The sequence below is a fragment of the Girardinichthys multiradiatus genome, chromosome 13 (assembly GCF_021462225.1).
Source record: "Girardinichthys multiradiatus isolate DD_20200921_A chromosome 13, DD_fGirMul_XY1, whole genome shotgun sequence".
NCBI lineage: Eukaryota > Metazoa > Chordata > Actinopteri > Cyprinodontiformes > Goodeidae > Girardinichthys > Girardinichthys multiradiatus.
In genome coordinates, this window is record NC_061806.1 from 36,308,676 (window position 1) to 36,324,959 (window position 16,284).

Here is a 16,284-nt window from a genome sequence, read left to right on the forward strand (position 1 = left end):
TGATGATTTTTGTGTGATTTTGTTGTCAACACATTCAACTTTGTACAGAACAAAGTATTTCATGAGAATATTTTATTCATTCTGATCTAGGATGTGTTATTTGAGTGTTCACTTTATTTTGTTTGAGCAGTGTATATAATTTGCAATGCACATACAGGTCCTTCTAAAAAATTTGCATATTGTGGTAAAGTTAATTATTTTCCATAATGTCATGATGAAAATTTAACATTCATATATTTTAGATTCATTGCACACTAACTGAAATATTTCAGGTCTTTTATTGTCTTAATACGGATGATTTTGTCATACAGTTCATGAAAACCCAAAATTCCTATCTCACAAAATTAGCATATCATTAAAAGGGTCTCTAAACGAGCTATGAACCTAATCATCTGAATCAACGAGTTAACTCTAAACACCTGCAAAAGATTCCTGAGGCCTTTAAAACTCCCAGCCTGGTTCATCACTCAAAACCCCAATCATGGGTAAGACTGCCGACCTGACTGCTGTCCAGAAGGCCACTATTGACACCCTCAAGCAAGAGGGTAAGACACAGAAAGAAATTTCTGAACGAATAGGCTGTTCCCAGAGTGCTGTATCAAGGCACCTCAGTGGGAAGTCTGTGGGAAGGAAAAAGTGTGGCAGAAAACGCTGCACAACGAGAAGAGGTGACCGGACCCTGAGGAAGATTGTGGAGAAGGGCCGATTCCAGACCTTAGGGGACCTGCGGAAGCAGTGGACTAAGTCTGGAGTAGAAACATCCAGAGCCACCGTGCACAGGCGTGTGCAGGAAATGGGCTACAGGTGCCGCATTCCCCAGACCTGGGCTACAGAGAAGCAGCACTGGACTGTTGCTCAGTGGTCCAAAGTACTTTTTTCGGATGAAAGCAAATTCTGCATGTCATTCGGAAATCAAGGTGCCAGAGTCTGGAGGAAGACTGGGGAGAAGGAAATGCCAAAATGCCAGAAGTCCAGTGTCAAGTACCCACAGTCAGTGATGGTCTGGGATGCCGTGTCAGCTGCTGGTGTTGGTCCACTGTGTTTTATCAAGGGCAGGGTCAATGCAGCTAGCTATCAGGAGATTTTGGAGCACTTCATGCTTCCATCTGCTGAAAAGCTTTATGGAGATGAAGATTTCATTTTTCAGCACGACCTGGCACCTGCTCACAGTGCCAAAACCACTGGTAAATGGTTTACTGACCATGGTATCACTGTGCTCAATTGGCCTGCCAACTCTCCTGACCTGAACCCCATAGAGAATCTGTGGGATATTGTGAAGAGAACGTTGAGAGACTCAAGACCCAACACTCTGGATGAGCTAAAGGCCGCTATCGAAGCATCCTGGGCCTCCATAAGACCTCAGCAGTGCCACAGGCTGATTGCCTCCATGCCACGCCGCATTGAAGCAGTCATTTCTGCCAAAGGATTCCCGACCAAGTATTGAGTGCATAACTGTACATGATTATTTGAAGGTTGACGTTTTTTGTATTAAAAACACTTTTCTTTTATTGGTCAGATGAAATATGCTAATTTTGTGAGATAGGAATTTTGGGTTTTCATGAGCTGTATGCCACAATCATCCGTATTAAGACAATAAAAGACCTGAAATATTTCAGTTAGTGTGCAATGAATCTAAAATATATGAATGTTAAATTTTCATCATTACATTATGGAAAATAATGAACTTTATCACAATATGCTAATTTTTTTAGAAGGACCTGTACTTACACCCAAGTGTAATTTCAAATGGCAAATTAAACTGTTTTCCAAAACTTCCTAAAATAGAACTTGTGTGACAACATGAAAGAGTCTAAAAGGTCTCAAAAAAACATTTCACAAAGATCTCATGAGCAGATAAGAAGAAAAATGTCAATAGCATGGACCAGCCTGGTTAGGGTTACAACAGAGGCGTTTCTACTATAAGTTCTAGAATATTTTTCTCTAGCATGTAACTTCCCAGAATCTTCTCATCTTCTGCGTTGTTTTTTTATGTCTTTCAACTAGGGGTCTGAAACCTGGGTTGTTAATGTAGATTAAGTCCCTTGAAGCAGAAATGGGTGAGTTCCAAGGGCAAAGTTCTGTTCTTCACAAAAAATCCTACAGGAGCATGTCCAACCATCAGTTTGTGACCTTAAGCGTGAAGTAACAGGAGTTTATGCAGCAGGACAATCATCCAAAGCAAGTGTACCTCTTAACATATTTGGTCTAATCAAAACCTGGATTTAAATCCGGTTGGGACGCTGTGTAGCATGACTTTAAAACAAGCCATTCCTCCTTGACAAACAACTGAAAAAGAAAAGAGGAAAAAACAGCTCTGCAAAGACTGGCCTAAACACCTCATCAATGGGACTCCATGAATGCCACCCATGAGCAAGCAACTCCTACACATAACTAAACATAACACTAAAGCACTCTTGCTAATGGCAGAGAAAACATAACAGGTTAATCCAACCCCACCAGGTAAACTCATGTGTTGGCAGCAAAACAAGTGTAACTACAAAACACAGGCAGGCACCAAATAAGCAATGCAAAACTTATTCAGGGAACAACTGAGAGATAATAAGGCTCCTGCTGGAGCACCCTCCTTTTGTTGCCACCCTGGGCAATGTTGCTTAAATCAAAAACCAACACTGACAGCAACTCAAAGTAACTCATTGCCAGTTATCACAAAAGTTAGTTGGCAGCAGCTGCCGCCAGAGGCCACACGAACATTTTTTTTTTAGGTAGCAAATACCTTTTCGCATAGGTAAAAATCCCGTTTTCCATTCGAAAAGTGTGAAAACCGCCCATTATATTCACTAAAGCTATATAACCTCCAAATGTTCTTCTGTACGGTTGAGCAATCATTTCATTATCACTGAATTTGTTCCAAAAAACAAAATATATATATATATATATATTTTTTTTTTTATTTATTTATTTTTTTTTTTTATTATTATTATTCCAAACAGGCACAGCTGCAACAAGGGTGTCGTTAGGCTGCTGTAGAGACCTTCTCTGGCCTGCAGCCTGCTGGTATTTTATGCAGTAGACACAGTAAACTCCGACCCACGTCTCAGCCAATCACAATCCAGAGTCCAGATCCGGTGTGACTATGGAGGTTTTTCAGGAGTATATCAGTGAGTGGAGGCTCCACAAGGCTCAATGTGTCCACAAAGCAGCGACTTTAACTTATATCCATCCTGGCTGAAGAAAGTTTTAAGATGAAGTTCTTCATCCTGATGCTCATTTCCCTCTCCTTCGGTCCTGGTTTGGTTGGTTCTGTTTCGGCTGTGGAGGACGCGTACAGCGCGGTGGTCAGCGTCGTGTCTCCGGGACAGCGCTTTCTGACCGGGGAGTCCCTTCGCTCCCTCTTTAATACCCTGCAGAAGCGTGTGCAGTGCGGCGAGGTGCCGTGTGAAAAGGTAAGTTTTATTAGGCCAAACCAGGCTGCCAGGTTAGACAGAGCCAGGAACCGAAGTGCGGCTCAGGTGGAGAGAGGTCGAGGTCCAAGAGCTATTAATCAGCTGCACCTGGCGCCCGCGGAAAAACTCAGTTTTGTAATTATATACAAGAATATTCGTCGTAATTTGTTAATTTAGTTAGAAACAAAACGTATCTTAAAGATTAAATGCTAAAAAAGAATTTAAAGCGAAGATGACTTGATTCAATCCAAAGCAAAACTTAAAATTGGCATGTTTTCTTTCGCCTTATAAAAATGTATTTAGAGTCACAAAATACACAAATACTGATAATGAAAGTTCAAATTGTCTTGTTTTTTTTTTTGTGGCAATTTTAATATGGTTGTCCAACGGTTACAATTATTAACGTGTTTAAATTCACATATATATATATGCGAACCAGCTATTGGCTAAAATGAGTAAAACAGTAAACAAGTACATTTTTTATATACCGCCTATTGCAACTCTACAAAAAGGGCATTTAAACATTACTAGATTTAAGTGTAACTATAAAGACAACAAGGACAAATTTAATTACGCCGATAGTAAAAACCAACTATACAATATTTAAAGAGATAATAAGGAATACTATGTTTGAATCAGAATGTCTTTGACTGCTTTTTAATGAGTCCAGACTCTCATTACAATAAAGCTGACATGCAGGTTAAATAATAATAAAATAAATGAAATACCTCTACTGCCGAATAGTAATTAAGAGAATAAGCAGGAGCTTCCAAGTTAGTGGTTCCTAAACTTTTCAGCTTCAGACATATAAAATGACAGTGGAAGAGTCCCCGACTGTTGCATAACCACTAAGCCGGGAGATTGTAACCTGCAGCTCCGGTGACAAGCGTGGTTCTTTAGGCCATATTGTTAAATATTAAGGTGATAAAAAAGCGTTTTTCTGTGTTTTCACACACCATCTACATATGATTTTCACAAAAGAATAACAGTGATGTAATGTATTTTATTTGTTTGTTTCGTCATTCAGTTGCCAGTTACGTGTTTGTTTTTTTTTTTTTATCTCCCTTTATTCCCAATAAATATGAAACATTTTGTTTGGTCTCGTTGGTGGAAATTAGATGTTTTTTGTTGTAAAACAAAAACAATCTAAAATATTAATAATTATTTAAAAAATGATTTAATTAAACCACAAAACAAATACATTTTATAGTAGGTATTCATGAAACTTGGCAAGCTATACTTCTTTTCTAAGGGTCATGTAGGATTTACGGATCTAGACAAATTTTATTTAGTCGGAGCGAGGGCAAGAAAGGCTTGTAAAGGTTGCTGAAACCTTACAAATGGGCATAATGACATCAAAACCAGCATTAACAGCAAATATATTTATTTTATTTAGCTCTTCTTATATTTATATCATCGTTACCATTATTATTTGTATTATTTAGTTTCATTTCTGAAGAGCATCTCAAAGACCCACATATTTGTGATCACCACTGGGGTCCTGACCCCATCTTTGGGAACCTCTGTTCTGAATAAACACACTGATTAGTAAAAGTTATTTAAAAAAAGAATTAAATAATCCTTTATCTGTAAGCGGGGAAATTCACAGTATATCAGAAGAAAAGTGATAACTAAATAGCACACAGCAAAAAGAAAAACAGTAATAACAAAAGAGTAAAATAGACAAGGAAAAAATAAATGCAGTCGCACAAAACAGCATTTTCCACTAAGTGTAATCACATAAATCTTGCTTGGATTTTTTGGACTGCTTGGATCTCGGACAAAAGTCCTGTCAGCTGTGGACTTGAATCTTCCTGCTGTTTTTCATCATGAAGAGGAAACAACTCAGTAACTATTTGTTAAACTGTAGCGACCCATTCATCTAAAAAGGTTGGAAGGTCGTCTCCAAACAACCTAAATATAAAATTATGATTATTTACAAGTTGAAAACATTTAAGATAGTTGTCTCATCTCTCCAATAGGGTCATCCTAAGGTCAGAATGTGTAATTTTCTGGCCTCGGTAGACAATTAAATAAAGACTGAACAAGTATAGGTTGTTAAAAAGGATTAACAGAACCAAACCTTTTCTCTAAAAAAACAAAAGAAGTGGCTGCATCACTTTACGCTGTACAGGACCTGCTGCTCTCTATGCTTTTTTCTGGCTCATAATATTCTTTACTAACCAGAGATTAGTTAGGTTACAGCACTAATTTAATTAATAAAAATGTATGTATGACGTTTGTATTTTTAAAATGTAGTTTTGCAAAAGCTATTATTTACTGTTATTTAAACATATTTTATCTCAGTGCTTATAAATTACACAATAAACTATTCATAGGAAATTGTTGATCAAGTTTACAGATGAATAATCAACTTTTTTGTTTCTTTATTCCTTTTTAGAGGTTGATAACTTTCCTTTTCCCGTATTTAATTAATGTATTTCCTCTATTTAAATTTTTGATTCAGATAAAACTACTTTATCAGTAGAAACAGAGCCCTGAACGTCTACACAGCCTCCACTTTCCTCCCTGATTTAAGATTTTAGTAAGTGAAAAATTCCTAGTGGGTTAATTAGGACCTAAAATGCAAGTCATGGATGATCCAAATTATAACATGTAATGTTCAGTCATTGTCGTCATTTTGAAGGATCGAATCACCTAAATTGTAGGGTGCAATGAATGTTACTCGTCTCATCGTCTACTGCTGTTGCATAACGAGAGCAGAGTGAAATTCAGTTTCTGCTGCTTGAACTTTGCTTCTTTCTCCTCAGAATAGATCCATAGACATTCGTGGGGAATGTTAACACAATTAAAAGCAATACTATCAAAAAGGCAAAGAGACATATCTTTAAATCATATGTCAGGGTAAACCAAATTACAAAAGATCCTCATAAATGTCCGTTTGAGATTAAGGAAATACAATCAGTGGAATACAACAGAATTTTACCAGAACTATATATTTATTTAGCAAAATAAACTTTAACTAAAATAAATAACCCTGTCCTACTTCTTTTCCCCTCCCATCCGATTCTGGATCAGAATAGAGGGTTGTCAGCATTTTACGGTGTTCTTCATCTATATTGCCAGCTATGTTTTCTGCTTCTTATCTGATAACTGCATTTCAAAGGCAATAATGATGCTTTCAGTAATGAGATCACAGTGCCTTTCCAAAGTGACACAAGGTGAAAATGCGTTTCACATTACATCACAAACGTCAATGCGTTCTGCTAGGATTTTATGAAATATGCCAACATAAATTTGTGTATAATTGTGAAGTGGAATGAAAATGTTAAATGATAAAACTACAGTCTGAAAAGTGTCATGTACTTGTATTCAGCGCCTTTTACCCTGTCATGTGATTTATAAGTAGGAAACAGCTGTGTTTACTTTGATCTTGATATAAATGCAACTGTTCTGTGAAGGCCTCAGAGGTTTGTTCAAGAACATCAGTGAACAAACAGCATCATGAAGAAGAACGAACACATAAGAAACGTTGTGGAGAGGTTTAAAGCAGGTTTAAGCTGTAAAACGTTATCCCCAACTTTGAACATCTCAGAGTCCTGTTTGATCCATCATCTAAAAATGGAAAGATAATGGCTCAACTACAAACCTACAAACACAACTAAGCTAACAAGCCAAGCAAGAAGAGCATTATTCAAAGAAGCATCCAAGAGGTTCAGTATAACTCTGGAGGAGCTGCAGAGATCTTTAGCTCATGAAGAGTGGGATGAGGAGAGCTATTGTCAAATGAAAGTCATTAGAAGTCCTGTTTTGCAGTTTTCCGAAAGCCATGTAGGAGACACAGCAAACATGTAGACAAAGGTGTTCTGATCAGATGAGACCCAAATCGAGCTTTTTAACCCACTTGCAGAACTCCAAGTGGAGAACTAACAATGCACATGACCCTGAACACACCATCCCTGTGTGGAAATATGGTCGTGGCAGCATCATGCTTGGGGGATGCTTTTCTAGTAGGAGAAGCTGTTTAGAGTTGATGGAAAGGTGGATGGAGCTAAATGCAGGGAAGTCCTGAAGGAAAAACTGTTAGAGGCCGTGAAAGACTTCAGACTGGAGCATAAGTTCATCTTCCAGTAGGACAATGACCATAAACATACAGCCAGACCTGATATAAAATTGTTTAGATCAAAGCATATTCATGTTATGAAATGGCCCGTCAAAGTTCAGATCTAAATCCTATCGAAAATTGATATTCACCTAGGCTTTCGATCTAATATGACTGAGCTAGCAAAGAGGTAGGTGGAGAAATTTTAGTCTCTAGCTGTGCAATGATGATAGGGACATAAACCAAATGGCTGGCCACTGTAATCACAACAAAAGGTGGGTCGATAAGTATCAACTGTGGCTGAATATTTGCATGTCTCACTTTTCAAATTTGTTTTAAAAAGAATTGTGAGAATCATGGATGCTTTTCCTTCTACTTCACAGTTATGCCCTTTTGTATGTCACAGAAATCACATAAAATCCCAATTTTAATACATAAAACATTGACACTTTAGTTTTTAATGTGACAAAATCTTAATAGAGTTTAAGGCAAATGAAAGTGCACTGTAGTTTGCTTTTTAGTTTTAGCAAACATTTGCTGAACCCTGTCTAGCTCCTGCAAATTAGTTAAACTGATTTGTCTCTTCTGTTTCTTTTTCTGCGTCTGTTTGTTGTGTGAATACTCAGTGTGATTTGGCAGGTGCTGTTCATCAGCTCATCGGGAATCTCTCCATCTACGGGAAAGCAGAAAACAGAAAAGTTGAGGAAAACGTAACCGTCAGCGTGTCTCAGTTCCCGCCTCTTGCTGCAGGCAGCGTCCTGTACCTCTCCTCACCTGGCTTGGTCTGTACTGTAATAGGACAGGGGAGGTGGGCAGAGGAGACAGACCATTTTCTACACAAATACACACATTCTGACCACCGCGAACACTCACACAATCACATGGATGTTCTTGGATTAGAGGGTGTGATTCAGGAGCTGCACAACCACTATGAGCCCTCAGATAATAAGGTAAGACTGTTAGAAAATTGGAAGAAACGTCTACTCAAAATAATTAAAAGTAAAAAAGAAAACTAATAGCCATTTAACAAACTCTCATAACAGTCTTTATGACTCAATAGTTAACGTTTTTCTCATGAGGAGGTCAGCTTTTATCTGAGGTATCAATAAAAGAATGTTAAACCTGTCATTTAAGAGTTATTTTATTAGCTAACAGCATCAGCTGACGAGGTAAAGATTTGCACAGCATGTTCACACCATCTACACGCCACAAAGTCTGCACACTATTTTAAACTGCCTGGACATTGGACAGATCCCAGCTTAGTTCTGGTTGCCAGAACCACATCAATCATACCAATATAACAGGCTGTTTTGATCCCAGTTTCATTATGGATTAATGATAGTCAATACAAGTGCAGCTCCAAAAATAAGAATGTAATGAAAATGTTCAATATTTTTTGTCACTTATTTCAGACAGTGAATAACTTTCACAGCGCTGCACATTTCTTAAGTACCTTAAATATCTTTTTGGCATAGTTCATCACTTTATGCATGTTTGTGCTGCAGAATGCTAAACTATTAAAAGTGTTTAACACAGCAACACATCACCTACAACCTTACGGACATTTTTAGATAGTTCAGAAACAGGAAAATCTGGTTTGATTGGTCAACTGTAAGATATTCCTAAAGTTGCTTTGATTTGAAGCACAACAGAGATTTCCCAGCAGTGACATTAATTACAGTTAGTGAACCAAAAAACACACTCGCTGCTCACATTCAAGGTCAACACCATAAAGAGAGAACATCATTTTCTAAACTGTCCAAACTGACAGGCATCTTGCAGAAGAACCATTAGATTGAGGTTTCTTATCTTCCTAACTTCAGAGCTGTGTAACTGCCAGCGGCATCATGATGGAGGTTGACCCATCGTCAGTAGATCAGAAACAGGAAGTGGGTGCCGTTTTGGGGCGTGTCCTGTACCATGCCCTGCTTGGTCACTGCTTCAATGGTCAGACTCTACCTGATGAGAGCTTCTTCCTGGATTATGTCTTGACTCGACTTGGTTCAGAAAATTTCACTGTTCATGGTAAATAATCACAGGCTCATCAGTCCATGCAGAGACCAGCTAAAAAGAAATCATCCATTTTTACAAAGTAAAGCTAGTTTGTGCTCAAGTGTGCTTTGTGTTCTGCAGATTTAGAGGTTCTCATGAGGAGCCTGAACATTGGACCAGAGGAAGACCACGAACATGACCACGAACATGACCATTACCATAACGAAGATGATCATTATCGAAGGAAGCAGAGTGGACATGAGCGCCATGTAGGCCATACAAGTAGCAACACCTGGGAGCATGTATGTATCAGCAGAAAATACATATTAAAAGTCCAAACTAGGATAACACAACCTAACCGTCTGTGAGGATTTATTAAAATGAAAAAGTATTTAACCCATACAGACAGCTTGTTTTTGCTTTTTATTATCACAGTTAAATGTTTCAGATTATCAAGGAAATTTTTAATTAGACCAAGTTAACCTTAGCAAATGGAAAATGATGATTTTATTAATTAAGTAGGAAAACTTTCCAAACCAGCCACACTGGAGGATTTGTAAACACAGCCTGTTTTAAGGCCATTTCACAGTAGCTAAGTCAGATTAAATGACTTGGAAACTGATTTCTGTCTGATATTCAAACTTTGTTGATGATCTGAAACCTTTCAGTGTGTCAAAAAGCAAAAACAGACTAAATTAGTTGGGGGACAAACACTTTTCCCACTAATTATAAGTCCAGTTCCAAATCATTTTCAGAACACTGTTATTTTTGAGAACTCGGACTGGTTCAAATGATCCACCTTTCTCATTTTTAAGCACACACTGCATAATGAAGCTATCATTGTCAGGTAAAAAACTGTACCGTAGTCTAAAGAATGTAAAAAAAAAAAAAAAAACCCACATGTAAACTGTTTTCTTTTGTTTGTCGTTCTTTTCAGCACTGTTTCACAGCTGAAGAACTGGTCCGGATCTACAATCTGTCTGAGGAAAGCTCTGGCATGGGTCGAACTGGCGTTGCAACGCTCAGTCCTGCACTGGTCCAGCAGATCCTGAGTGGATCATGCTCAAACAGGACGGAACCAGAGACTCCCAATGGGCTCTCCAAGTCTGACAGTGAGTGTGATGTTGAGTTAAAAGTTAAATAACTAACAGAATACAAAGAGCTTCAATGGAAGTCACTGTTGCTTTGATTGTGTTATGCACTTCCAGCTACTTTCAACATGTAATCTCAAGAGAATTGGAATTTCTTTATGAAATTTAGATGGATATTTGTTTCATTTTTGCAAACCTAAACTCTTCTATCTACTGCTCTCCCCCCTGCAGAATACCTCTATGCAACCCTTGCCAATGTAATCATAACCGTCATGGCCATGTGTGGCATCGTGATGCTGCTGTGTACCTCGTGTACCAATGTTTTCCAGATGTGTATCCAGTTCTGCATCAGCATGGCTGTAGGTTCACTGACGGGAGACGCCCTGCTGCACCTTGTACCAATGGTGGGTGATTTTAACACTTGCAAAGTTGCAGCAAAAGGAATTATGTGAAGTAAATTATGGCTGATGATGATCTCTAATTGTTAATCTTATTGGATCCGGTTTTCCTTCTCCACCAGTAGCCTATGTCTTTTGTAAAAGTGTAGCTTGAAAATATTTTTTCCATGATATGAGTTACATTAACGCGTTTAAATTGTACCTTCTTCTTGTGTTCTTCTAGATTCTGGGTATACACATTCACACAGAGGATGGGAGCAGCTCTGAGCAGCATCACGAACACGTAGAAACCCCAGACTACACATTTAAAATGCTGGCGATGATTGGTGGGATCTATGTATTTTACCTGATGGAAACCATCTTCTCATTGATTACAAATGAAAGTGATCATCATCATCATGGGGTAGGAGACACCGAACCTGAAAATCAGTAAAGTTATAAAATATAATAAAATATGTTATTATTGAAAGATATTTTACTATCTTCAGATCTCTATCTTTCCAGTGGTAAATCTGACAATTCAATAATAAATAAATGTAGTTTAAACCAGATATTTACATTCACACATAATCAGTTCTTCTTACTGGCTTACATTAAATCAGACTAAACCTTCCTAGTTTTAGATCAGTTAGAATTATGTAAATTATTCCTATTTTTTTATTTCCACAATAATTAATCATTTTTTGCAAATATTTTAGTCACATTTTTAACTCAGAAATTTACATACATTAAGACCACTTGGCCTTTGAACTAATTGGGAAACCCCAGGTTTAGGCTTGATGCCAGTTTAATTAAAACGTGCAAGCGTGAAAACACCATCCCAACTGTGAAGTACGGGAATGGCAGCATCATGTTGTGGGGAGGTTTTACAGGAGGATGAAGTGGTGCACTTCACAAAACTGCTGGCATCATGCATTAAGAACGGAAAGATCTAAGAAACTTCATAAGTCATCATCCAGGATGTTAAAGTTCTGGCACATATGGGTCTTCCTATTAGGGGACAATGCCTTTCAATCATACCATTAAATTAGTTTAAAAAAGTAAGTTTAGGACAAAAAAGTCTATGTTTTTGGAGAGACCATGACAAAGCCCTGATCTCAATCCCATAGAATATTTGTGAGCGGAGCTGAAAAGGTGTGTGCAACCAAGGCAAACCAGACCAATTCTGTCAGTAGGAATGGGCCCAAATTCCAGCCAACTAGGAAAGAGGCCTTTGTGTCTTTTTTTCTGCAGTCGATATAAAAATCTGTTTTTGTTATATTTATAATCAACTTTGGCTTTTAGAAATTCTGTTTGTCCTTTCTTTAGATTTGCCTTCTAATCAATCCTTGTCTCAATCTTCATTTTTGAAAACCTTTGCACCTCTTGCAGGAAGAATCAAACCCTCATCACTGTGACCATGTTGGGGTTTTAGAGATGTATCAAACGGAAAAGAAACAGAAAGAGAAGTCACAGTCTTCATCAAAGGCAGATCTGGTGAGAAGCACACTATAAAATTAATAACATTTAAAACGGTTGAACTAAATAACCTGCACAAAAAGATCATACATCTCAGTGAAGTATTTTTGTAAACAAATACTGGCAAGGAAGTGCAGGAGCACCCATTTTCAAAATCACAGATATGATTCAGGATTAGATCACCTTTAAAACTTAAGTGTTATAATGAATGTCTTCTTTTCCAGATCAAGTAGATCTAAACAAAGGAACCTTGTTGTTTTACTTCTAGGACAACCTGCTTGAGTGTGTTGTCTGGATTTACATTAAAAGTAATGCATGCATTTCAGGTTGATAATGAAGACGGAGAAGAAAAAAATAATTTGGAGCTGAAAAAGCAGAGAAGAGGTACGTGAAATAACTCTGATTACAAAAAATTAATTAAATTGGGAGGATCGCTGTGTTTATTGCACAAGCTATAATCTTCTCTCTTACAGAAAAGCGCCTTCTGCCTTATATGATAACTATTGGTGACGGGATACACAACTTTGCAGACGGATTAGCAATAGGTGCAGCTTTCTCTATGTCATTGAAGTCTGGTCTGGCCACATCAGTGGCTGTGCTCTGCCACGAACTCCCTCATGAACTCGGTGAGCTATTTCACACTAAATGTCTGATTTGATCTGTTTTTTAGGTAAAGACTTAACATCACTGTGTTATTTCTGCAGGGGATTTTGCCATTCTGCTCCACTGCGGCTTGTCTGTCCGAAAGACATTGCTTTTAAATGTGTGCAGCGCCCTGACCTCTTTTATTGGGCTGTATATCTCTCTGTCTGTAGCCACTGACCTTGCAACCCAGCAGTGGATAGGTGCAATAGCTGCTGGGCTCTTTCTGTATGTTGGGCTTGCTGATATGGTGAGTCCTACTTTTCACTTTCCTATGAACCACACAAATCCTGCAGAAACAGATTAAAAACTCTTTCCTCTGTTGTTTCCAGCTTCCCACATTGGTCCATCTCAGCAGCAAGAAACCGTGGCAAGCGTTTTTGCTGCAGAATGCTGGTATTCTAACCGGCTGGATTGTGCTGCTGATGCTGTCACTTTATGAAGACAAGATCCGCTTTTAACTGTTTTAATTGTAATGAATCAGTATTTTCTTATGTTTTCATCTTGTTACTAGAAACATTGTACAACCTTTGGGGGAAAAAAAATCTAAATTAATGTACATTTTCTGACTGAATATATCCTCAATGTGGTCACAAGGTGACTAGAAGAACAGAGATATTGACTGATGTAAATAAAAGCAGCCACAATATCTATGCATCCTATCCACTCATCCATACTGCAGACCCAGAGGGTGGGGACTGGGGTTACATCCTGGACAGGTCGCCATTCCATCAGTGGGCCCCCTCGTCCCCTGTTAGCTTATTTTGCACCCTTCACACCAGATCAAGACCACACCACAAAATTAAAAATCAACTAGGTCTTGGATGGTCTGCAGGGTCTTAGAGAGATCCAATTGGGTGCATCAAGAGCACATTGTTCTCACTATTATGCATGATAGAGCATGAGAGTGTTTACAGTATTCACAAATCTTCTATAGTAGCTCATTATCATAGTGACAGTATATCTGTTCCAGGTTGCTATGTTGAGGCCTGTTAGCAGCAATGGTAATTCTTCCATGTTGCATGATCTGTGCATCTTGGACATCAAATAATTTAAATCTGGACTTGCCATGCTGGCCACACACCAGTTTAGCTACATCAGCATATAGTAGTTCATAAGTGCCTTATTGTAATCCATTTGATACCATGGATATTGTGTGAATCTTGTCCCACAACTGCAATGGCTGCAAGAAAAGGGATCTCACCAAATAGGTGAAACAAACAATATATACACTCAGACAAAATCAACAACATGCTCAGGTTCTTTGCACACTACTATCAGTACATCCTGTAACAGTTCCCAGCCAGAGAACCACACACATCTCCAATTTGTGCATATAGGCTGAATGTTGCAACATTTAGGAAGGGTGTAGTTAAAATTCAAAATGTATTTACCTCCCCATCAAAGAGAAGGCATGGTATTTAATGATGTGAGAGGAGGAAAAAGTGCAGGCAGCAGCTCATAGGGTTTATGATATAATTTTGCAATAGCTGGAACAAAACTCAAACAAATTCAGGATTCAGAGCCTCTGAGTAATCAACCTGGAGGGATAAGTGAAAAACAGATTTTGGATTTTTAGATCATAAATCTTTTCTGACTGCACCTTCCTAGATATGCTCACAGAATTATTGTTACCATGCAAAAAGGCAGGCTCAACAGTGCCCCAGCGCTCTGTATAGAAACCTCCCTCACAAGCATCCTCATGCTGCTGGCAATGTGATGAAAATACTGATCCAAGTTTGTTTGACCACAATAAGACTGAGAGTGATGGGGGAGGTGCAGAAACCTCCCACATTTACAGGGGAATTCAACAGATTGTAGGGAAACAAATTATTGCAGCCATGATACACATGGTGGTAGTGGTAGATTGGCAAGGAAAGCAGAGGGGAAAAACCAGTGTATTGAATATAAAGGGTTGTGTTTGACCTGAAATGAGGGTTTCCAAATTTGCCACAATCCTGCAGCATTCAAGTTACCATAGAAATCCTGGAGACTATAGGGCAGTCCTAATCTGGTGTAAATAGGGTCTTAAGTATGTTGGGTCATTTGGTAGATTTAAACTTAAATCCAGCAAATGAAAGTTTGTAAGACCATGTGTACACTACAATAATACTACCAGTAACAGAGTGGAGATTTTGAGGATGGTTTTTCAAATTCTTTAAAGAACTGTATCAAATTGAAGCACTTTCCTGAATAAATTTAGATAAAAACATTGGATTTGTTTTGGTTTGTATGTTTTGAAACAATTTCTGTAGCAATAGTATTTTGAATAAGTTGATAGTTTCATTGAATGAATTATAAATATATAAAATGTTTGTTAAATGTGTAAATAAAAAATGTGTGCCTTTATATATCTTGAGAGCACCTGTTTACTTTCTCTGCAATGGGCCCGTAGATCACAAGTACTACTGGTGCTTTATGAACAAACTGAACCAAGCTCACATGTGCCTTTACCACAGAGGCAGCGTATTTGTATCAGACTGCAGTACTCCGCAAAATGCACTGAAGTCTACAGATGAAGCGAAACTATTCCAACTAAAATTATCAAAATCCAGTCAATCAGTAACCATGTTTAAAAAAAGAAAACTCCTTCCAAGCATCTTTCTATGATACTGAGTATTGTGCTGAAAAAAACGTATCAGTGCACATTAGACAAACGGCAAAATGATAGCAATATGTTTGTGATAAGAGACATATCAGGCGACAGACTTTCGTGGTCATCTTATCAGAAAACACCCTGTTGGAATCCCTCAGCTTAGAGCAAAGTATTTCCTTTTGTTCATGTTAATAAATCAGTCAGCTGTTGTCACAGTGTCTTTACCATTTGTCATGATGCCAGAAAAGGTGTATTAATTAATGTATTTTGCATACAAATACACACAAACCACCAAGTTGACTTTTCAATAAAGTTAGATTGACATGATGAAACATAAATGATGTTGTGACACCTACCTTAGTTGCGATTGATTCTCTTTTTGCATAGGCTTAAGCCCCTAATACAAGATTAATGTGTTTTAAACCAATTAGGTTTTTCCCATAAAATCTAAGTTAACTGTTACAAGCAAATAATAATTCTGTTTATTCCCCTTTGCCCTTTTTAGATGACCATAGGCATATGGTCATTTAAAAGGTGTTGAAAACCACATTATTTTGCTTCTAATTCATAATTACCCCTACTATTTAGTGCTGTGAAAAAAGCATTTGTCCCTTTAAAGATTTGTTCAGTTATTGCTTTT

The 16,284-nt window shown here is 37.9% G+C and overlaps 1 protein-coding gene across 1 annotated transcript; it reads left to right on the top strand.

The window, feature by feature from the left end:
- Positions 1-1,624: 1,624 nt before the first annotated feature.
- slc39a4 (solute carrier family 39 member 4) lies at positions 1,625-15,399 on the top strand. The gene is made up of 12 exons (XM_047382821.1): positions 1,625-3,404; positions 8,094-8,417; positions 9,291-9,492; positions 9,601-9,761; positions 10,397-10,571; positions 10,782-10,954; positions 11,172-11,351; positions 12,320-12,424; positions 12,733-12,790; positions 12,880-13,032; positions 13,111-13,298; positions 13,381-15,399. The coding sequence occupies exons 1-12, from the start codon at positions 3,204-3,206 to the stop codon at positions 13,507-13,509; spliced, it is 2,049 nt and encodes a 682-aa protein (XP_047238777.1). The 5' UTR covers positions 1,625-3,203; the 3' UTR covers positions 13,510-15,399.
- The last annotated feature ends 885 nt before the right edge of the window (positions 15,400-16,284 follow it).